A 23,251-nucleotide genomic window follows, 5' to 3' on the forward strand; every position below is an offset into this window, starting at 1 on the left:
ACCTACTATTCAATGGAAAAGGTAGGTGGGAAGGAGGAGAGAACCCTCAGAAAGGTTCAGGAGCTGTGCTCCTGTGAGCTCCTGCTGAATCCGAGGCCTGGATATTCCAAATTCACAAACTCAGCCTAATCTGAGTGTGTGCCGGCTTTGAGAGAGCATTCTGGAAGTTTTGTGCCCCATATGAATTTTTCTGAATGATTTTTTTGGGGGGAAATATTTGTGAATTTGGAATATCCTTTGCTTGAAAAAAGCCTTAAAACAGGTTCATTGAATATTGCATCTGTTATTAGTAATCATGAAAAATTTTTGTGGTTGTGTGTTTCTATACTCTCACTTCCAGGGAGGGGCTGGTGTTCTCCTAGAATAACAATTGATTTCCAGACTGCAGAGATGAGTTCCCCTGGACAAAATGGCTGCTTTGGAGGGAAGATTCTATAGCAGGGGTGGGGAACCTCCATCCTGAGGGCTGTATGTGGCCCTCGAGGTCACTTGGTGTGGCCCTCGGGGATTGCTGGGCCAAACAGAGCCATGTGGCAGCCTCTCTGGGGCCTGGATGGCCAGCAAGGATCATGGGGCCCAGTCGCGCTGTGCAGCAGCCTCCCCAGGGCCAGGCAGGGATCACAGGGCCCAGATGTACTGTGCGGCAGCCTCCCTGGGGCCTGGCCGGCTGGCCAGAATTGCTGCAGGGCCTGGAAAAGTTACTGTCACAGTTCAGTTTGCACTTGATTATCCCAGATGGTGTGGCCTAATATGCTAATGAGTGTGTAACCTAATATGCTAATATTAGGGGATGTGGTCTAATATGCTACTGAGTTCCTGCTGGACTTTTTCTACAAAAAAGCCCTGGACCTATGCATTTGCCTAGGGTAGTGGGCTGGGGTGTGTGTGTGTGCGCGCCATATTAGGCTCTCCCCATATGACTTCAAATAGAAAAAAAAATTATTTGCATTAATTTTGCTGGCCTGAATCATTCTCCCTTGGCGGAGCACTGTTTTTTAAGTTGATGACTTTTTATGGCCCACGGATGATGTTATAAATATCCATACGGCCCTTGGCAGAAAAAAAGCTTCCCCACCCCTGGTCTATAGCGTGACGCCCCACTGAGATCCCTGGCCTCCCCAGGCTCCATCCCCAAATCTCTAGGAATTTCCCGAGCCGCTGCCCCTAGGTGCAAAAGCAGTTGAACCCCAAAGAAACAATGGAGTCAAAAGACCCACCTCGGCCATATAGACCTTTAAAGGTAATAACCAGGACCTTGTAGCGAATCCGGAATACAATTGGCAGCCTTCTATTTAAATCCAGAATACTATTTAAATGCCTTCTCCAAGCCATCCAACAGGGAAGCAAGAGCTTCAAGAGCCACACAATATGTATGAAAAAGCCACATGCGGTTCCTGAGCCACAGTTTGGCCACCCCTGCTGTAGGCATACCCAGTTAAGTTAACCACTTCGCCCATGGACTTACTCAGTTAGATCTATCAGGGATGGCCTCTGGGTTGAATCCAGACTAAATTTTCTCCAAACAGAAATGGAACCAAACTTGCACACCTGCTCTGACTGCCGCTTCTACAGGACAGAAAAAACTAGGGGTCGTCAGCGGAAATATCCCAGACAAGCCCAAGCTCATTGAGCTGGAAGCTCAGCAGAGTCAACTAGGATGAGTACTGGGTTGGGAGACCACCAAGGAAGACCAGGGTTGCAGTGCAGAGGAAGGCAATGGCCCTCTGTTCACCTCTTGCCTTGAAAACCCCATCAGGGGTCACCAGGAGTTGGAAGTGACTTATCAGCAGCAGCAGCAGCAGTAGTGGTAGTAATTGTCACAGTCTGCTATTTGGCCAGTAGATGGTGTTCTGCAATTCAAGATCTAGCCACATTTTTCAGAATTGCAGAGGTACCTTCACAGGATTCTTGCTGATTCAAGTGACACTGTCTTCTGGAGCTGAGCTGGTGGTATTTGCTCAATGCCCAAAACGTCCAGGTGTTTCTTGAGACTTCTAGGCACTGCTTCAAGGGCTCCAACGACAACTGGCATGACGGTCACCTTCTTCTCCCAGAGGTGTTCTAACTCTACTTGTAGGTCCTGGTATTGGTGTTCTTCTCCTGTTCTTTCTTTTCTATCCTGCTGCTTCCTGCAATTGCAATGTCAATGATCTGAACCCTATTTTTCTACAATTGTGATATTAGGGGTGTTCATTTGTTTATTATGATGATGATTCAGTGGGAAGGCAGAATTGGTGGAAAATATATCTCCTTATAGTAGAACACTGAGTCCGGATCCAACCCCCTTGTGTCTCTGGACTGGAGTAGCCAAACTGTGGCTCAGGAGCCACATGTGGCTCTTTCACACATATTGTTTGGCTCTGAAAGCTCCCACTGCCCTGCTGGCCAGCTTAAAGAAGGCATTTGCCTCTTTAAATCACTTCTCTAAGCCAAGCCAGCTGGCAGCTAGGAGAATGCATTTAAAGTTAAAGTTGCTTTCTTTCCACATCTCCCATCTATATTCCTTCCTTCCTTCCTTCCTTCCTTCCTTCCTTCCTTCCTTCCTTCCTTCCTTCCTTCCTTCCTTCCTTCCTTCCTTCCTTCCTTCCTTCCTTCCTGCTCTCAAACATCTGATGGTCATATCTTAACTTAATATGAGATGACCATAAGGCATAAAAGAGGGTAGCTCTACCCAGATCTGGATGGTGTCATTTCCATCATATGCAGATAAAACTCACTATGTCAACAGAGTCAATTTGTACAATTTCCAGAAAGGATGTCACCCTGTCTTGTAACACAGGAAGCAAAAAGGGCAACATCGTGTCACAAGGAAGGAGAAACAGAGAGACACGCAAAGTTGTGATATCAAGATACCAATCAACAATTTTGAAAGGTATGTAGAAGCAGCTGGGAAGGGTATTTGGATCAGGGCCACTGTTAGAGTTGCCATCCTCCAGGCAGGGCCTGGAGATCTCCCGCTTTTGCAACTGAGCTCCAGCAAGCGGAGAATAGCCCCCCCTGGAGAAAATGGCTGCTTTGAAGGGTGGGCTCTTTTCAATCCTGCTGCTTCCTGCTATTGCAATGTCAATGATCCAAACCCTATTTCTCATTTTTTTTTCTACAATTGCGGTATCAGGGGTGTTATCCTTCAGATGTTTATTTGTTTGTCTGGCATTGTACCATGCCAAGGCCCCCTCTCCTGTATCCACCCCCAAAGTTTCCAGGTATTTTCTAACACAGAGCTGGCAGCTCTATCACTCCCTCTGATGTCTCATAAGTTTTTTAAAAAATATTTTTTGCCTTTTTATAGAAATACAGAATGAAGATGTCTCACATCTTTCCTCTGAGGTGCTCAGGGTAGATTTAAAAAAAATATTTTTACTTGTTTGCGTTGTTTATAGTCTGCCTTTCTTCCTTGGTCTGATTACATAGAGTGAGTCAATAAAATTAACAGTACAGGATATTCCATAAACCAGGGGTGGCCAACGGTAGCTCTCAATTCCCATCAGCCCCAGCCATTGGTCATGCTGACTAGGGCTGATGGGAGTTGTAGGCAAAAAGAAGAAGAAGATGAAGAAGAAGATATTGGATTTATATCCCGCCCTCCACTCCGAAGAGTCTCAGAGCGGCTCACAATCTCCTTTACCTTCCTCCCCCACAACAAACACCCTGTGAGGTGGGTGGGGCTGAGAGGGCTCTCACAGCTGCTGCCCTTTCAAGGACAACCTCTGCCAGAGCTATGGCTGACCCAAGGCCATTCCAGCAGGTGCAAGTGGAGGAGTGGGGAATCAAACCCGGTTCTCCCAGATAAGAGTCTGCACACTTAACCACTACACCAAACTGGCTCTCATCTGGACAAAAAAACATCTGGAGAGCTACCATTGGCCACCCCTGTGGCTTAAACAGTGCAACAGGGCTAGGGTTGTAGAACCAATCAGAAATCTGAAAGCAGAAATTAAGCAAAGCATAGGTATTAACAATACACATTGAAATTATGCCAAAATTCCTTAGCAGCAAAAAACCCCCAAGAATGCATAGGAACACAATTCCAGCTGGCTTGGCATCAGGGGGTGTGGCCTAATATGCAAATGAGTTCCTGCTGGGCTTTTTCTACAAAACAAGCCCCGCATAGCAGGATCCTGGTTTTAGCAAGCTAAACACAGCAGTCTAGACGAAAGTTTGTGTTCTGCCAGTGGCACCTTTAAGACCAATAGGTTAATTTTGGGTATGAGGTTTGTATACATGCACACTTCTTCAGATACATTGAAACAAATTTCCTCAAGCCTTACATATCTGAGGGGGGGGGGGGGGTTAGTTGCCAAGAATGGCTAGTTAGAGTCAAGATGTGTCAATAACTGTGCAATAAGTATAGCCAGAGACTGGATTAAAGCATTTGTGAATGGCAGCAAATTAGTATCCTAATACAATTTGTATTCTAATTTCCTGCCATTCACCGGGTTTACCAAATACAGTTGCTAGGCCAAATACAATTTGTATGCTAACTGGCTGCTCATGCCCAGGATTAAACTTTGTTGGTCTTAAAGGAGCCACTGGACAAAAACCCCTTTGTTCTATTGCTTCAGACCAACGCGGCTGCCCACCTGAAGATCTTCATAGTAGTATAGATCACGGTTGCTAATAATTAATCAAAGTAACTTTGTGAATCATTTTGTAAAGTACAACTCTATTGCCTGAGTAGAAAATAGGGTTGCCAGCCTCCAGGTGGGGCCTGGAGATTACCCGCTTTTACAATTGAACTCCAGCTGAGAGAGATCAGCTCCCCTGGAGAAAATGGCTGCTTTGAAGGGTGAACTCTAGGGCACTGTACCGTGCTGAGGCCCCTCCCCTCCCCAAACCCTGCCCTCTCCTGGATCCACCCCCAAAGTCTCCAGGTATTTTCCAACACACACCTGGCAACCCTAGTAAAAGAAAAGCCCTCTTGAATCTCTCAGTTTTGCATAGTTCCCTCCCATTTTATTGCTGCAACAGCCCTGCTAACTAGGGTGAGTATGTGAGTTCCCAGGGGGCACCCAGTAAGAGCCGGTTTGGTGTAGTGGTTAAGTGCATGGACTCTTATCTCGGAGAACCGGGTTTGATTCCCCACTTCCCCACTTGCACCTGCTGGAATGGCCTTGGGTCAGCCAGAGCTCTGGCAGAGGTTGCCCTTGAAAGGGCAGCTGCTGTGAGAGCCCTCTCAGCCCCACCCACCTCACAGGGTGTCTGTTGTGGGGGGAGAAGATATAGGAGATGGTAAGCCGCTCGGAGTCTCTGATCCTCTCTCAGCAATGAAATACATCATGCTGATTCTATGCCATCTGCTATTTGCCCCAAGGGGGAAACATAAGGACAAAATACAGAGGCAGTCTTAGCCATGGGGCATCCAGGGCAATTACCCCAGGCTGAGCAGGGTCCTAGCTGTCCATGTCCCCACCTCAAACCTAGGGTTGCCAATCCTCAGGTGGTGTATAACTTAGGACACTCGGTGAGAGCTTTAACTAATATATATTGAAAGCAATATTTTAAACCACAGTATTTTTCACATGTTAATTTGGAATTGTTTTGCAGTCCATTTTACAATATACAATGTTTTTCTTTGTTTGTAGGACAAATAAATGGTGTTAAGAGAATCACAGGTACAGAAAAAATGAAACTCCACACTTGTTTTACCCCCCATAAAGGAAATAAAGGGAGCCATTGCCACAAAGTACTTTGCCAAGAGGTCACTTTAAATGCCACAAGTGCAAAATATGCAAGAATGCAGTGCAAGGTGTGTCTTTTATGGCGGACCTTCATTCTTTCAGTACCTGTGATTCTCTTAACACCATTTATTATCTTCAATATGAGTGCCCCCTGGTCTAAGTGGGAAGCGCAACTTGTCCATTGAAAGTAAGAATTATGGAACATTCTTCTAGAATTAAAAATAAGGTGGTAAAGGCTCCTCTTGCAAATCATTTTCTTCTCAAATCACATAAGGAGGGTGAATTTAAATGTGGAGTACTGTTTGCAGTCAATAGGTCCATTACTCAGAAAGCGTTGCTATGTTTGGGAAAGAAATGGATTTTTAATTTAAATACATTACATCCCCATGGCTTAAACACTGAATTTGACTTAGGCTGTTTTCTTGGGTAAATATATGCCTCTGGTCTTATTCAAGTGCTAAGTTTGGTCTGGAGCTTCCTGCAAAAGTGGTTGTTATTGCTGAAAGTGTTAAGTTGTTTCTGGATTTTTGTAAAGTAGCAGTCTTATTCCAGTATACTCCCAATGACATTGGAAAAACCGGGTAAGCTCCTTATAATATAGCTCCAGTGGATTTCTTATCCGGCCCTTTCAAGAGAAGCTAAGGACAAAGAGAGATATGGAGCCATGCTTGATCTTTGGAGATAAGCAGAGCACTGCCAAATTGAAACTGTTGGGAAGCAGAAGGTCCCAGGTTCAATCCCTGGCATCTCCAACTAAAAAGGGTCCAGGCAAATAGGTGTGAAAAACCTCAGCTTGAGACCCTGGAGAGCCGCTGCCAGTCTGAGAAGACTCTAGAAAATGCATGTTAATATGTTAACTGAAAAAATGTATTTTGTGACAAGTCGGTCCCTTGGTGAGCTGCCTGAAGAAGGATTCTCTGAAAGTGGGCAGAAGCAGCAGTCTAGCTGCAGCAGCCACACCTGTTTGGGAACTACAATCACACCTGCATTGGTGAGTTGGACTTCAGGAAGTCCTACAAACGAAGAAAAACATTGTCTATTGTAAAATGGACTGTGAAATAATTCCAAATTAATATGTCAAAAATACTGTGGTTTAAAATATTGTTTTCAATATATATTAGTTAAAGCTCTCGCGGAGTGTTCTAAGTTATACCCATGAGCTCTCTGGTTTCACAATCCCCAGGTGGTGGCAAAGAATCCCCCAGTTTGGAAGGCCTCCTCCTGCTTCAGGGTCACCAGAAAGGGGGGGGCAGGGGGAGTGTCTGCTGGGCATCTTTTATTCCCTGTGGAGATTGATTCCCATAGGATATAATGGAGAATTGATCCATAGGTATCTGGAGCTCGGGTGGGGGGCTGTTTTTTGAGATACAGGCACCAAACTTTCAGCATAGCATTCAGTGCCTCTCCCCAAAATACCCCCCACATTTCAAAAACACTGGTCTAGGGAGTCCAATTCTATGAGCCCCCAAAGAAGGTGCCCTATCCATTATTTCCAGTGAAGGGAAGGCATTTCAAAGGTGAGTGGTCCCTTTAAATGTGATGGTCAGAATTCCCTTTGGAGTTCAGTTATGCTTGTCACAATGAGGAAACATCGGAGTGGAGCCAGGAGCAAGGTTGTGACATAAAAACATAAGAGAAGTCATGTTGGATCAGACCAATGTCTCATCCAGTCCAACGCTCTGTCACACAGTGGCCAAAAAACCAAGAGGTCCATGAGTGGGGCCAGGACACTAGAAGCCCTCCAACTGCTCCCCCCCCTCCAAGAATACAGAGCATCATTGCCCCAGACAGAGTTCCATCAATAAAGGTAGTCCCCTATGCAAGCACTGAGCCATTACTGACCCATGGGGTGACGTAACATCATGACATTTTCTCTGCAAACTTTTTACCAGGTGGTTTGCCATTACCTTCCCTGGTCATTCACACTTTACCCCTGGTAAGCTGGGTACTCATTTTACCAAACTTGGAAGGCTGAGCCAACCTTGAGCCGGCTACCTGAAGCCAGCTTCTGCCAGGATCAAACTCAGGTTGTGAACAGAAGAAGAAGAAGATATTGGATTTGTATCCCGCCCTCCACTCCGAAGAGTCTCAGAGCAACTCACAATCTCCTTTACCTTCCTCCCCCACAACAGACACCCTGTGAGGTGGATGGGGCTGAGAGAGCTCTCACAGCAGCTGCCCTTTCAAGGACAACCTCTGCCAGAGCTATGGCTGACTGACCCAAGGCCATTCCAGCAGGTGCAAGTGGAGGAGTGGGGAATCAAACCCGGTTCTCCCAGATAAGAGTCCGCACACTTAACCACTACACCAAACTGGCTCTCCAGAGCTTGGACTGCAGTACTGTAGCTTACCACTCTGTGCCACAGGGATCTTAGTTCCATCCATACACTATGGCTAATAGCCACTGATTGACCTCTGCTCCATATCTTTATCCACTCCTCCACTTGCAGCTTCTGGAATGGCCTTGGGTCAGCCATAGCTTTTGTAGAAGTTGTCCTAGAAAGGGCAGCTGCTGTAAGAGCTCTCTCAGTCCCACCCACCTCACAAGGTAGCTGTTGGAGGGGGGGAAGGTAAAGGAGATTGTGACCGCTCTGAGATTCAGGGTATAGGGCGGGAAATAAATCCAACTTCTTCTTCTTCCAATCCCCTCTTGAAGCTGTCTATGCTTGTAGCTGCCACCACCAGCAGTGGTTATGCATGCCAGCCCCCCTGGGCAGCTGGCCTGGCAGCAGCTGTGCTCACCTGAACCTTCACGTAGGGTTGCCAATCCCAAATTAGGGGCAGGGGATCCCCTGGTTTGGAGGCCCTCCCCCCATTTCAGGGCACTCTTTACAGAGACTGTTCCCCATAGGATATAATGGATATAATGAAGACCCATGAGTATCTAGGGCTCTGAGGAAGGGGGGGCTGTTTTTTGAGGTAGAGGCACCAATTTTTCAGCACAGCATCTGGTGCCTCTCCTCAAAAAAAACCCCTCAAGTTTCAAAAAAATGGGACCAAAGGGTCAAGTTCTGTGAGCCCCAAAAGAAAGTGCTCCCCTCCTCCATTATTTCCAATGAAGAGAAGGCAATTAAAAGGAGCGCAGTCCCTTTAAAAGGGGTGACCAGAACTTCCTTCAGAGCTCAACTTGTCACAACCTTGCTCCTAGCTCCACCCCCAAAAATCTCCTGGCTCCATCCTCAAAGTACCAAGATATTTCCTGGCAACTCTACCAGGGGGTCCAACTCTATGAGCCCCAAAAGAAGGCACCCCCCATCCTTCATTATTTCCAATAGAAGGAAGGCATTTAAAAGGTGTGCGGTCCCTTTAAATGTGATGGCCAGAACTCCCTTTGGAGTTCAATCACAACCTTGCTCCTGGCTCCACCCCTGAGTGTGTCCTGGCTCCACCCCCAAAGTCCCCAGATATTTCTTGAATTGCACTTGGCGACCCTAATCTACCTGTTCATTATACTTTTTAAAAAGAAGACTGGTCCATCTCGGATGTTTCCACTTGGTAACAGTTCTTATGGCTGCTGTGAATGCAGAAGCTCTCAGCGGCTAACAGAGCATCCACACAGCCATTTCCCCTACAACTTCCTTGTCTCACATCTCAGCCCCTCTGGCATGATTTCCTTCCCCTGAAAGGTTGTTTTTTTTTAAATGGAAACTACCATATCACTATAGTGTTATAACATAACAATCTATTGCAACATCATGCTGGTTCCTAACTTCCATATTTTAAACAAATGAATCTCGAGCTATTCCGTTGCTGTGTTCTGTGCAGCCTGCACTTTCCCCCTTAGGACTGCTATAGTGTTACAGTGTTATAACAATCAGGCCAATTTCGCACTCACCTTACGCCGTTCTCATGTCTGTCTTCTCAGCGCAATTTCCCACTATTCGTGCCAGGGCTGCAGCAAACATCACGGTGTTCGCGCAGCAAGTGGAAACTAGTTTTTAGCGGTTTCCGTTTGCTGCACGAAAACTGCTGTCGCCCCAGTGCAAATAGTGGGAAATTGGGAGGATGCCGCCGTGCTGAGAAGATGAACTTGAGGACGGTGTAAAGGTGAGTGCAACATCACTCAGTTGACACAACCCACTAATTCTCGGTTTTCATTAACAGCAAAAAGTTAATCACTTTTTGTTGAGGGGGGGGAGCTTCTCTTATACTCTGCAATAAAAAGAGGCAGAGACATCATTTTTAAAAAGCGCTGGGAATTAGTCTATCCTGTTATAACATTGTAATCATAGCACAATCTTGCAATTCCCATTTAAAAAAAAAAAATCCTGAAAAAGCCATCCAATGCAAAGGGGTTGAAGCAAGGAAAATGGTATTGATATGGGCTGGACCAGCAAAATCCCATCCGCAGAGTGTCCAAATGTAAGCAGACTGCTGTCTTAAAAAAAACAAACCAAGGATCAAGCCAATGGCATGTCAGGAAGCCAAGATGGAGCAAAACGTCCAGGCAGAAGCTGGTCTACAGCCTGCATTCAGACTGAAAGTGGTTTTTCCAACACCTCAAGGGAAAACATTTCCCAGTGAAATTAGCAACCGCCAGCTCATGTGCGTTCCCTGTGGCAGCTCCCACATGATGGAACCGCTAGTCTGAACCCCCCTGCACTTTTGTTGTTTTGCAGAATGCGCAAAACAGAATAGTTCAGGAGGACATTTTTATAAAAGGAACAGGACTACAGTACAACAGTACAGCTCAGCTCAGGTGGTGACCCTGGCCTAGAAGGAAGAACACACATGAAAACAAGAAGCTGCCTCACACAGAATAAGAAGACCATCAAATCATCAAGGTCAATAGTGTTTACTCTCTCCAGGGTCTCAGGCTTGCACATCACTTGGGACCTTCTACATGCCAAGCAGATGTTCAACCACTGAGTCACAGTCCATTCCCTTTCATGCACTTATTGTTTCGTTGTCTTAGACAACGATTCTTCAGTTTCCAGCTCCATCACATCATTTTGCTTTATTAAGAAATTTGTGGCTAGATTTGTTTTATACATGAGATACAATTTATTATTTGATTTGCTATATTTATACTCCACTTTTTTGCCCCAACAGAGAGCCAAGGTGGCTTACATTAATTCTCTTCCTCTCCATTTTATCCTCACAACAACCCTGTGTGGTAGGTTAGGCTGAGAGCGTGAGACTGGCTCAAGGTAGCCCAGTGAGCTTCCATGGCAGAGCAGGGATTCGAACCTGGGCCTTCCAAATTCTAGTCCAGGGGTGGCCAAACTGTGCCTCGGGAGCCATGTGTGGCTCTCAAAGCTGGCTAGGAGAAGGCATTTCTTTCTTTAAATAACTTCTCTAAACCAAGCCAGCCCAGCTTGGAGAATGCATTTAAAGTTGCTTTCTTTCCATCTCCCTTCCCCACCTATTTTCTTTCCTTCCTTCCCTCCAATATCTGACATTCATGTCTTGCAGCTCTCAAACATCTGATGTTTAGTCTATGTGGCTCTTACCTTAAGCAAGGTTGGTCATCGCTGGACTAGTCCCTCACCACTCTACCAGGTTAGTGTAGTGTAATGTTACCTACAAAGATTGCCTCACTGTTTTAGAAAGTTTGTTTTGTTTGCTTGTGTTTCTTCCCTAATCCTTCAGTCCCGATGCATTATTTACTTTATGAGATTCTTTGCTGTTAGATTGACTGGTATTGTATTTTGTACTCTCCTTCCTGATTGATTTACTAGTCTGCACACCCAGCCCCACAGCAGTATTCTGCTTTACTAAGTATTTTGGCGGTTATGATAAAAAAAAAAAAAATCATACTTTGTCATTCGTTTGCTGGTGGACGGAAAGGTTCTTATCCATCATTCACTTTGGGTCCCAGTGAGAAAGGAAGACTACAACTAGGATGGCCAAATCCTCCTGTCCCCCAGCAGGCTAGGGTTACCACCAATGTCTTCTCTAAGCTGTAGAGTCTGGTGAGCAAAAATTCTGCTTTGTGAGCTACTGGCATTAAAGTGGTGAGCTCCTGCATCAATGAATGTGCTCTGGGGTCATCCTTCCTGAGCAAAGACAAAAATGTGTTAGCTGGAGGCTGAACATCTGTGAGCTAGCTCACACTAACTCAGAGAGAACACTGGTTGCCACTCTGGGAAACCCCAGGAAATTTGGGGTTGGAACCTGAATGGACGGTGGGGTGCAATGCCACAGAGTCCATCCACCAAAGCATCCATTTTCTCCAGAGGAACTGACAGTCACCTGGAGATGAGCTGTAATTCTGGGGAATACCCAGGCCCCTGGAGGTTGGCATCCCTAAACTAGGAGAGGCCTGGGACTGAACTTTGCAGGCAAAGCATATGCGTAGCTATTTTATGGGGAGAAATAAGCTCATTTGCAAAACGAAATGCAAACAGTCGCTGTTTTGAGAGACGCAGCCAGTAGACACTCATTACAACTTGGGTGAAGCATATAAAGAGCGTTTATAAGGCCATTCAAATATTGGTCTCAAGCACCTTATCTCTCTGACCTGCTTTACACTCGATTCCACTGATAATATTTTTCAGCAGCAGCTGCTGTCAGAAGCACAGAATCCTTCAAGCCAAGGACTGCAGCACCATAAGAACAGCCAGAGAACTCCCTCCACTGTTTTAAGTGTGAAACAACCAAAGGATTGTAAGAGATTCCTCAAAGGTGATGCATTTGCCTCTGTAACTCTTGGTTGGCTACACACAGATGATCAACAGAAGAAAGCGAGGTGGGTTAAATATTGCAAGTTTGGAGATGCCCACCCCAGCCAGCTTTATTGAACTTAGCATCCAGGGGCAGAATGGTTATTTAACTCACAGGGGAAACTGCCAGCGCTACACTGCCCTCAGTGACCTGGAAGGCTTTTGGACACGTAGAAGCAAGTGGAGTTGAGACCTTGCAACTCTGTCCACACTGCAGAGCCGCTTGGTTGACTTGCGATGCCTCCCAATATTGTGTGGCTCTTGAAGCACCCACCACCCCATCAGCCAGCTTGGAGAAGGCATTTGTCTCTTTAAATCACTTCTCCAAGCCAGATGGCAGCTTGGAGAATGATTTAAAGAAGAAGAAGACTGCAGATTTATACCTCGCCCTTCTCTCTGAATCAGAGACTCAGAGTGGCTTACAATCTCCTATATCTTCTCTCCCCACAACAGACACCCTGTGAGGTGGGTGAGGCTGAGAGAGCTCTCACAGCAGCTGCCCTTTCAAGGACAACTCCTGCGATAGCTATGGCTAACCCAAGGCCATTCCAGCAACTGCAAGTGGAGGAGTGGGGAATCAAACCTGGTTCTCCCAGGTAAGAGTCCGCACACTTAACCACTACACCAAACTGGCAAAGTTAAAGTTGCTTTTTTCCATCACTCTTTCCCTCCTCCCTCCCCCATCCATCCATCCATCCATCCATCCATCATCTTCTTTCCTTCCTTCCTTCCCTCAAACATCTGACATTTATTCTATGTGGCTCTTATGTTAAGCAAGTTTGGCCACCCCTGCCAAAAAAGCTGGGCATCGCTGCTCTAAGCAAGAGCCGAGTATTCTCCTCTGGGTGAAACATACCTGCAGGATGGCATCTGGTCCCCCAGCGCAGGGGGCCCCCCCACTAAGAAAGCTTGAGATGGCAGGATGCTGCAGCCCACAGTCCTTCTGGGGGGGGAAATAAAGAAAAGAACAGGAGCAATGTGGACACTCTTTAAATTAATAGAGAAAGAGATCTCAGGTTGCTAGGAATATGAAAAGCAACTTGCAGGATTTTTAAACAAAAAACTTCATTGAAATTGTCTTAAACTACACATGAGACGACACTGTTCGGAAAACGATATACACTGGATGCCAAACCCTCTGTTATAATCTTTGACATCCTGGAGATAACAATTAATGAGACATCTACATGCCAAGAACATAATTTTCGCCCTGTCCCCTAACATTTCAAGACGGCGCTATATCTGCCGACCTCTAAGATCTAGTCAAAATTTAGTTATGTTTTGATTTTCACATTATTATTGTCACACTCAACTCTTTTTCCTCAGGTCGAGGTTTCTTTTTACTCTTCCACAGCCTTCCCCCCTCCCCCCCAGCACCTCATAATCAGTTTAGCAGCTACTAACTTCCTTTTTTTTATTACACAGGATAATTCATAACGTCATAAAACTATCTCGCTAGGTGGAAAAAATAAACAATCTCCCATTAATTGAGTTTAGAATGACTTTTTGAAAGCCTCGCACAACAGGTCTGCTGCTTTAGAAAACGCAGACAAGCACCCCTCCCCAGATACACTCCCCAAAATCCCAGCCTCTGTGCTTTGACATATAGTCAACCTCCCTCAGAGGGAGAGAGCTGGAAGCTTTTCATAGGATTTCCTTCCCTTCCCTGCAGTTCTTAAGGCAAGTAAAGAATGCAAAAGAGGCCAAGCCCAGGCCAGAAGAGGCAAACCCTCCCCTGAAGCGCCCGCCTGAAAGCCAAAAGTGCTCCTCTTACCTGCCCAAGCCGACAGCTTCTTCTGGGGCGGCATAGGGAAGGTGGAAAGCAGGAAGACAACCCCACCTCAAGCGGCCCGGCCTGCCACAAAAGGCTCCATTCGCTCACCCTTTTTGCAAATGTCTCCCCTGAGCCGCAGTTAATCAACACCCAGGAGGGTTTCGGGAGGGGGGGGGGAGAGAAGCTCGACCTGAGGGGAACAGGTAACCAGGGGAGGGACTTGGCGTTCTCCCCGCCCCGGCCACCTTCCACTGGGGCCCTCCCTGGTGGATCCTGGAACAAGCAACTGCAGAAGGTCAAAAGCAAAAATCGGCTGGCCAGCGATGTTCCCTCTAAGCTGCAAAGTCTTGTGAGAAAGAAATTCTGCTTTGTGAGCTACTGGTATTAAAGTTGTGAGCTACTGTATAAATTATTGTGCTCTGGGGCCATTTTTCTCGCGCGAAGACAAAAATTTGTGAGCTGGAGGCTAAAAATCTGTGAACTAGCTCATGCTAACAGCTTAGAGGGAACACTGCTGGCCAGCCAGGCCCTTTTGAGGCGGCCCTCTCGCCTTTCCCTTGGAGGGCTTCTTTTCAAGGGTAGCCACCCAGGCCTCATTTTGGGCAGGAGCTCACAGGAGCAGAGCTCCAGAACCTCTAAATTTTCTTGTGCTCTTTCTTTCTTATAACCTCCCCCCCTTCCCCCCCCAAAAAAAATTGCTTCTGGGCTCCTTTGTTCAAACCCCCTTGGAGAATTTCCCTGAACTCTGAGATCTGACAAACTTTCTAATATTTTTTCCCACAAAAATTGGGAAAAGAACCAAAATATATAAAACAGACAGGTGGAAATCTTCATCATGCCACTGTGGCCACATAGGAGAAAAGTAATTTTAAAAGTATGCTGGGAGTAAGGTTTTCTTAGAACAATTATAATTCGAGAAGCATTGTAAGGTAGATGCTGAGCTGATATAATTTAGTACACCTTCCGGTGATGTCAGGGGTGTGTGGCAAATGCAAATGAGTTCTGCTAATAAGAACATAAGAGAAGCCAGTGGCCAAAATACACACAGTGGCCACAGTGGCCAAAATACACACAGACACACACACTGTGGCTAATACCCACTGATGGACCTCTGCTCCATATTTTTATCCAATCCCCTCTTGAAGCTGTCTATGCTTGTAGCTGCCACCGCCTCCTGTGGCAGTGAATTCCACATGTTAATCACCCTTTGGGTGAAGAAGTACTTCCTTTTATCCGTTCTAACCCGACTGCTCAGCAATTTCACTGAACGCCCACAAGTTCTTGTATTGTGAGAAAGGGAGAAAAGGACTTCTTTCTCTACTTTCTCCATCCATGCATAATCTTGTAAACCTCTATCATGTCACCCTGCAGTTGACGTTTCTCCAAGCTAAAGAGCCCCAAGCGTTGTAACCTTTCTTCATAAGGAAAGTGTTCCAAACCTTTAATCGTTCTAGTTGCCCTTTTCTGGACTTTTTCCAATGCTATAATATCCTTTTTGAGGTTTGGTGACCAGAATTGCACACAGTACTCCAATTGAGACCGCACCATCGATTTATACAGGGGCAATATGATACTGGCTGATTTGTTTTCAATTCCCTTCCTAATAATTCCCGGCATGGTGTTGACCTTTGTTATTGCAATCGCACACTGTCTTGACATTTTCAGTGAGTTATCTACCATGACCTCTCTCTTGGTCAGTCTCTGCCAATTCACAACCCATCAACTTGGCCCCAATGTGCATTACTTTGCACTTGGTCACATTGAACCTCATCTGCCACTTTGACGCCCACTCACCCAGCCTCAACAGATCCCTTTGGAGTGCCTCACAATCCTCTCTGGTTCTCACCACCCTGAACAATTTAGTGTCATCTGCAAACTTGGCCACTTCACCGCTTACTCCCAACTCCAGATCATTAATAAGCAAGTTAAAGAGCATGGGGCCCAGTAATGAGCTCCGACACCTTTTTTTTCTACAAAATATCCTCTGGGGGTGCCCAAAGCCCGGATTTATTTTGCCTCTCTCTTTTTGGCTTAACAGACAACCCCAGTCTGCCCAGCTGTCCACTTTCCAGGATTGCCAACTGTGGGTTGAGAAATTCCTGGAAATTTGGAAGAGGAGCCTAGGGAAGGCAGAGGACTCAACAGGCTTTTAATTCCATAGAATCTGCCCTCCAAAGCTGCTATTTGATCCAGGGGAACAAATCTCCATACGATAGATCAATTGTAAATCCAGTAGAACTCCAAGCATCACCACCTGGAAGCTGGCAACCATACCTTTTTCAGAGCTGAATACCTTCAAAGGAAGTGCTGGACCAAGGGTGGCCAAACTTGCTTAACGTAAGAGCCGCATAGAATAAATGTTAGATGTTTGAGAGCCGGAAGGAAGGAAAGGTGGAAAGAAAGCAACTTTAACTTTCAATGCATTCACCAAGCCACTGTCTGGCTTGGCTTGGAGAAGTGATTTAAAGAGATAAATGCCTTCTCCAAGCTGGCCGATGGGGGTGTGGGGTGGTGGCTTCAAGAGCCACACAATATGTGTGAAAGAGCCACCCCTGCTCAAGACAAACATGCTTTTATTTGGAACTATTTACTTTAGGCGGGTGAAACTGAAGCCAGTTTTCAAGGAAAGAAAGAAGTGGCAAGCTGCAGTTCAAAGCAAAAGCCCCCAAAGATGCCCTCCAAAACATTTCCTTTCTTTCAAGGAAAGATGCCATCCAAAACAGTGCAAAAATGAAAACAAATAAGTAGTTGCCAGCCTTCAGGTTGGGCCTGGAGATCTCCTGCTTTTACAACTGAAGTGGGAGCACATACAGCCGGGGCTGCACGGACTGCACTGGCTGCCGATTGCATACCGGATTCGCTACAAAGTGCTGGTTATTACCTTTAAAGCCCTATATGGTCGAGGACCTGCCTACATGAGGGACCGTCTCTCCCCATATGAACCCCAGAGAGCACTGAGGTCAGCGGGGAAGAACCAACTGACCATCCCTGGGCCGAAGGAGGTAAAACTACAGAACACCCGTATACGAGTCTTCTCTATTGCAGCACCACACCTATGGAACCAGCTCCCGGAAGAAGTGCGGGCCCTGCGGAGCCTTGAACAGTTCCGTAGGGCCTGCAAGACCATCCTTTTTAGGATGGCCTTTGCCGGACTAAACACCTGAGGGATTCGCCTTAAATGAGATCCACCATCATATCTACTGAAGGAATAGCACCAGAAATATTTAATGTGTAATTTTGAACTGGAATGTTTTTAAGGTTAAATGCTGTTTTAATACCTATTGTAGAATTTATTATATTGACATGTTTTTAATACCTATTCTATAATTTATGATATGATATGTTGTTAGCCGCCCTGAGCCTGCCTTGGCGGGGAGGGCGGGATACAAATAAAACATTATTATTATTATTATTATTATTATTATTATTATTATTATTATTATTATTATTATTATTATTATTATTATTATTATTATTATTTCCAGCTGGTAGAGATCAGGTCTCCTGAAGAAAATGGTTGCTTTGAAGGGTGGACTCTATGGCTTTGGACCATGCTGAGGCTCCTCCCCTCCCCAAACCCCACCCTCTCCCAGATCCACCCCCAAAGTCTCCAGGTATTTTCCAACATCCACCTGGCATCCCTAAATAAAGGGATTGTATTGCGATATTCCAATCTATTAACGGCCATCTCCTCAGGGCTGGAATTCTGTGACTGGAAACAGGAAAAGGGAAGACAAATGGTACCCAGTGTGTCTACTCAGAATCCTACCCATGTCTATTCAACGGGGTTGACTCCCAGGAAAGAGTACTTAGGAGCACATCGTCGATTCTCCCCCAACATCAGGTTGTTCTTCCAGATGAAAATGTCCTCCACCAACTGCTTCAAGCCATGATGGGGAGGGAAAACTAGTTAGTGCTAGTGCCTTAAGGACGCTGAAGGGTTGGGCAGTGGTTAGAATTTAGGACTAGGATCTGAGAGAGACAGATTTTGGATTCCCCACTCTGGCATGGAAGCTGACTGAGTGATAGGGTTGGCAGATCCAGGTTGGGAAACTCCTGGGGATTTAAGGATGAAGATTGAAGAAGATATTGGATTTATATCCCGCCCTCCACTCCGAAGAGTCTCAGAGCGGCTCACAATCTCCTTTACCTTCCTCCCCCACAACAGACACCCTGTGAGGTGGGTGGGTCTGGAGAGGGCTCTCACAGCAGCTGCCCTTTCAAGGACAACCTCTGCCAGAGCTATGGCTGACCCAAGGCCATGCTAGCAGGTGAAAGTGAAGGAGTGGGGAATCAAACCTGGTTCTCCCAGATAAGAGTCCGCACACTTAACCACTACACCAAACTGGCTCTCCAAACTGGATGGAGCCTAGAGAGCTTAGAGCCCCCCTCCAGAGGATCCGTTTTCTCCACAAGAACTGATCTTTGTAGTCTGAAGAGCAACTGTTATTCTGGGGGTCCCCAGGTCCCACATTGAAGTTGGCGTCCCTACATGATCTTGTGCCAGTGACACGGTCTCAGCCTAGCCTCCCTCACAAGATTGTTGTGAGGATAAAATGGAGAAGAAAATATTGTTGTATACTGCTTTGGGGGGCCATTAGGGAGGAAAGCAGGATATAAATGAATAATATTTCCAATCAGGGGAACAGCACGGAATTAACATCTTCCCCTCTTTAACACCATGCCCCCCATTCCCCGCTCATTCTACAATAGGGTTGCCAATCCCCAGGTGGGGGCAGGGGATCCCCTGGTTTGGAGGCCCTCCCCCCACTTCAGGGTCATCAGACAGTAAGAGGGGGGAGGGAAATGTCTGCTGGGCACTCCATTATTCCCTAGATAGATTCCAATACAATATAATGGTGAATTGATATGCAGGTATCTGGGGCTCTAGGGGGGAGCGGTTTTTTGAGGTAGAGGCACCAAATTTGCAGCATAGCATCCAATACCTCTCTTCAAAACACCCTTTTAAGTTTCAAAAGGATTGGACTGGGGGGTCCAATTCTATGAGCCCCAAAAGGAGGTGCCCCTATCCTTCATTATTTCCAATGGAGGAAAGGCATTTAAAAGTAGGGTGCCAACCCCCAGGTGGGGGCAGGGGATCCCCCGGTTTGGAGGCGCTCCCACCCCCGCTTCAGGGTCGTCAGAAAGCGGGGGGAGGGGAGGGAAATGTCTGCTGGGAACTCTGTTATTCCCTATGGAGATTTATTCCCATAGAAAATAATGGAGAATTGATTTGCGGGTATCTGGGGCTCTGGGGGGGCTGTTTTTGAGGTAGAGGCACCAAATTTTCAGTGCAGCATCTTGTGCCTCTCCCCAAAATATCCCCCAAGTTTCAAAACGATTGGACCAGGGGGTCCAATGCTATGAACCCCAAAATAAGGTGCCCCTATCCTTCATTATTTCCTATGGAAGGAAGGCATTGAAAAGGTGTGCCGTCCCTTTAAATGTGATGGCCGGCACTCCCTTTGGAGTTCAATTATGCTTGTCACAGCCTTGATCTTGGCTCCACCCCTAATGTCTCCTGGCTCCACCCCCAAAGTCTCCTGGCTCCAGCCCCAAAGTCCCCAGATATTTCTTAAATTGGACTTGGCAACCCTATTTAAAAGGCATGCAATCCCTTTAAATGTGGTGGCCAGAACTCCCTTTGGAGTTCAGTTATGCTCGTCACAGCCTTGCTCCTGGCTTCACCCCCAGTGTCTCCTGGCTCCACCCTCAAAGTCCCCAGATATTTCTTGAATTGGACTTGGCAACCCTATTCTAGGACCCAAATTACGCATCTGGCAGCTTACTCGCAAACTCCAGTTTCAAGTGTAATTTAGCTTTCAGTTATATTTTACAGTGAGGAGCGTAAACAGCTTCTACACAAATGCAACGGATTGTATGAAAGGTGTCTCAATTTTTAAAAAGGTAAAGGTAGTCCCCTGTGCAAGCACCAGTCGTTTTCACCTCAATTGTATGAAGCAGCTTTTCAAAAATACTTTTGAGTCAGGCCTAGCTGTCCTCAGAGGTAATATGCCCCCGTCTGTATATATACCAATTCAGACTGGATGTGTGGGCTCACATGAACGGATATTCCTCCATGAACAGCAATAACATCGCCACACAAAGAAATCCAGCATGTCAAGAAAGAGAGGCCTTGTCCCTTTCTTCTAGTTTTTTGTATTCAGGAAAATATGTTATACAGAGGAGCTTTGTCATGTTACATCCCCTGGCTCACTGAACTTGAGGAACCCATAGATTTACCACGTTTAATTATTTTTGGGGGGTCAGAGATATCTCCAGAGACCTACACAGTTGGTCGCTGTGCATTTAAGCAGCGATCAGTGCTTCTCCTGTGGAATGGATTCTGCTCCCCACACCGACACTAAATATAGGTGCACTTTTTAAAGCAGATGGAAAAAGGGAATGGCCACATCACTGGGAAAAATAAATTCTTTCCTATGATAATTCTATAATTCAAACTGAGAGCGAGTTTGGTGTAGTGGTTAAGTGTGCAGACTCTTATCTGAGAGAACCCGGTTTGATTCCCCAGTCCTCCACTTGCAGCTGCTGGAATGGCCTTGGGTCAGCCATAGCTCTCACAGTTGTCCTTGAAAGGGCAGCTGTTGTAAGAGCTCTCTCAGCCCCACCTACCTCACAGGTGAAGGAGATTGTGACCACTCTGAGAGTATAGGGGCAGGATATAAATCCCAATAATCTTCTTCTTCCTGTCCTGGTTCCTTTAAGATACCTTATCTGAAGTGACTGAAACCATACGAACCTGTAAACAACATCCATTGTATCAGAAATTTCTAATTTCAGCATGGATTCCGCAAATGTAGTCCCCCCCCTGGCTGATGCTGGAAATTCAAGAGAATTGGAAGAGGAATGGAAGCTGCCCTGCTGAAAATTCCATGTCGTGTTCCCTTGCTAACCTCTTTCATGAGGAGAATTTCATGCCCTGAATTTTGAACATTTTCCCGACCGTTTATAATATACCTTTTGTTCTTCCAGGTTGGTGGCAAGGGTATTAAAACCATTTATACTTCTGTACAGCTAGTAGGGGTGTAGTGGTTAGTGTTATACTAGGATTTGAGAGACCAAAGATCCAATCACCACTCTAACATGGGAGATTCTTGGGGTGACTTGTGGTCTGTCATTCTCAGTCTAACGTACATTACAAAACTACAGATGTAAAGATATTATGTAGAACAAAGCTGTAAGGTACTTTGGTTCCCCCACAGGGAGAAAAGCAGGGTGTAAATAAATAAGTCTTGAACTGTATGTGTATCAAGTTTCTTGTTTCTAAAGAAACATGCTAATCTGTAACCAAGATAGTTAAACAGCAACTGCCTTTATGTAGTCAGGTTACAAACAATCACAAATACACATGGCATGAGGGACCGTCTTAGGGACCATCTCTCCCCAAATATTCCCCAGAAAGTACTACGATCCAGCTCGCAAAATCTATTGGTAATCCCTGGGCCGAGGGAAGCCAGACTGAAAGTCACCAGAGATAGGGCCTTCTCAACTGTAGCCTCCCACTGGTGGAACCAATTGCCAGAGGAGATGCAGGCCTTGCAGAGCCTTGCCCAGTTTTGCAGGGCTTACAAGACTACTCTTTTCCAGCTGGCCTATACCTAAGAAGGAATCTAAGGAGAATACTGTAGAAGAATACTGTCACCACGGAAAAACTGTAAAATGTGTAACATCAAGATTTTCGCTCCAAACCAATTTAAATGGTTTTAATGTTTGATTTGTACGACATGATTTTAATGTATGGTTTATAATATGTATTTATTTATTTTTCACATTTATATCCCGCCCTCCCCGCCGAAGCAGGCTCAGGGCGGCTAACAACATCATAGTATCGACAATAAAACAGTAAAAACAATCACAAGTCCATCAAAATTAAAACAGGCTACAATTTAAAATTATTAGTACAGTTTCAAAACAACAGTTTGGTGCTAACTTCATGCCATTCTTTGGTGGTGTTGGGCATCTACACATTTTGGTTGAAGGCCGATCGAAATAGTGTTGTTTTGCAGGCCTTGCGGAACTGGGCAAGGTCCCGCAGGGCTCTAACGTCGTCTGGGAGTTGGTTCCACCAGTGGGGGGCCGCAATAGAGAAAGCTCTTTCTCTAGTAGCCTTCAATTTCGCCTCCCTCGGCCCGGGGATTACTAATATGTTGTGTGATCCGGATCTAAGTACTCTCTGGGGAATATATGGGGAGAGACGTTCCCTAAGGTACCTTGGCCATATAGGGCTTTAAAGGTGATAACTAGCACCTTGTAGCGAATCTGGAATACTATCAGCAGCCAGTGCAGACTGTGCAGCCCCGGTTGTATATGGTCCCAGCTAGGGAGGCCCAGTAACAGCCTGGCCGCTGCATTCTGCACCAGCTGCAGTTTCCGAATTTGAGACATGGGCAGCCCCATGTAGAGGGCATTACAGTAGTCTATTATATGTATTGTGATTGTTGAAGTTTTTATGCTGTGAGCCCCCCCGAGCCTGCTACAGCGGGGAGGGCAGGATATAAATGAAATATTATTATTATTATCCTCCGCCCCCAGACACCTCAAACCAATTTATTTTACTTCATTTATACCTCATCTTCCTTCTCAATGAAAACCTTAACCAGGTTACATGGTTCTTCTCTTCTACTGTATCTTCACAACCTGGTAAGATAGGCTAGACCAGGGGTGGCCAAAGTTGCTTAATGTAAGAGCCACACAGAATGTCAGATGTTTGAGAGTCGCAAGAACATAAGATGTTGGAGGGAGGGAGGAAAGGAAAATAGATGAGGGAGGGAGAAGTGGAAAGAATGCAACTTTAAATGCATTTTCCAAGCTTTCAGCTGGCTTAGAGAAGTGATTTAAAGAGTGAACTGGCTTCTCCAAGCTGGCCAATAGGGTAGTGGGGCCTTGGAGAGCCACACAATATGTGTGAAAGTGGCTCCCGAGTCGCAGTTTGGCCACCCCTGGCCTAGACTGAGAAATGAAAGCATGGCAAGAGGCACAAAAACTCCCAGGCTCTTGTGTTTTGCTTGCTCCATAATAGAATGTTGGCCTCTTTTGGCGGGGAGAACATGTCCCTTGTTTTGGGGGGAAATTTATTATTCTGCTCTAATCCCTACCCCAAGTTATCAAAGTAA

The 23,251-nt window shown here is 46.0% G+C and overlaps 2 protein-coding genes across 2 annotated transcripts in view; one reads left to right on the top strand and one right to left on the bottom strand.

Annotated features, from left to right (window-relative positions):
- Positions 1-14,397, bottom strand: part of PTPN6 (protein tyrosine phosphatase non-receptor type 6) — a 62,469-nt gene extending 48,072 nt beyond the window's left edge. The window contains exons 1-2 of the mRNA XM_060236867.1: positions 14,118-14,397; positions 13,200-13,286 (exon numbers count right to left, since the gene is read on the bottom strand). Of these exons, the coding sequence (XP_060092850.1) occupies positions 13,200-13,213 (14 nt within the window). The 5' untranslated portion in view covers positions 13,214-13,286; positions 14,118-14,397. The remainder of the gene's footprint in view (positions 1-13,199; positions 13,287-14,117) is intronic.
- The window catches only part of LOC132570344 (solute carrier family 25 member 36-A-like), a 441,151-nt gene that overhangs the window by 338,055 nt on the left and 79,845 nt on the right, over positions 1-23,251 (top strand). The gene's annotated exons all lie outside the window — the stretch shown is intronic.

This window comes from Heteronotia binoei, chromosome 4 (assembly GCF_032191835.1).
Source record: "Heteronotia binoei isolate CCM8104 ecotype False Entrance Well chromosome 4, APGP_CSIRO_Hbin_v1, whole genome shotgun sequence".
NCBI lineage: Eukaryota > Metazoa > Chordata > Lepidosauria > Squamata > Gekkonidae > Heteronotia > Heteronotia binoei.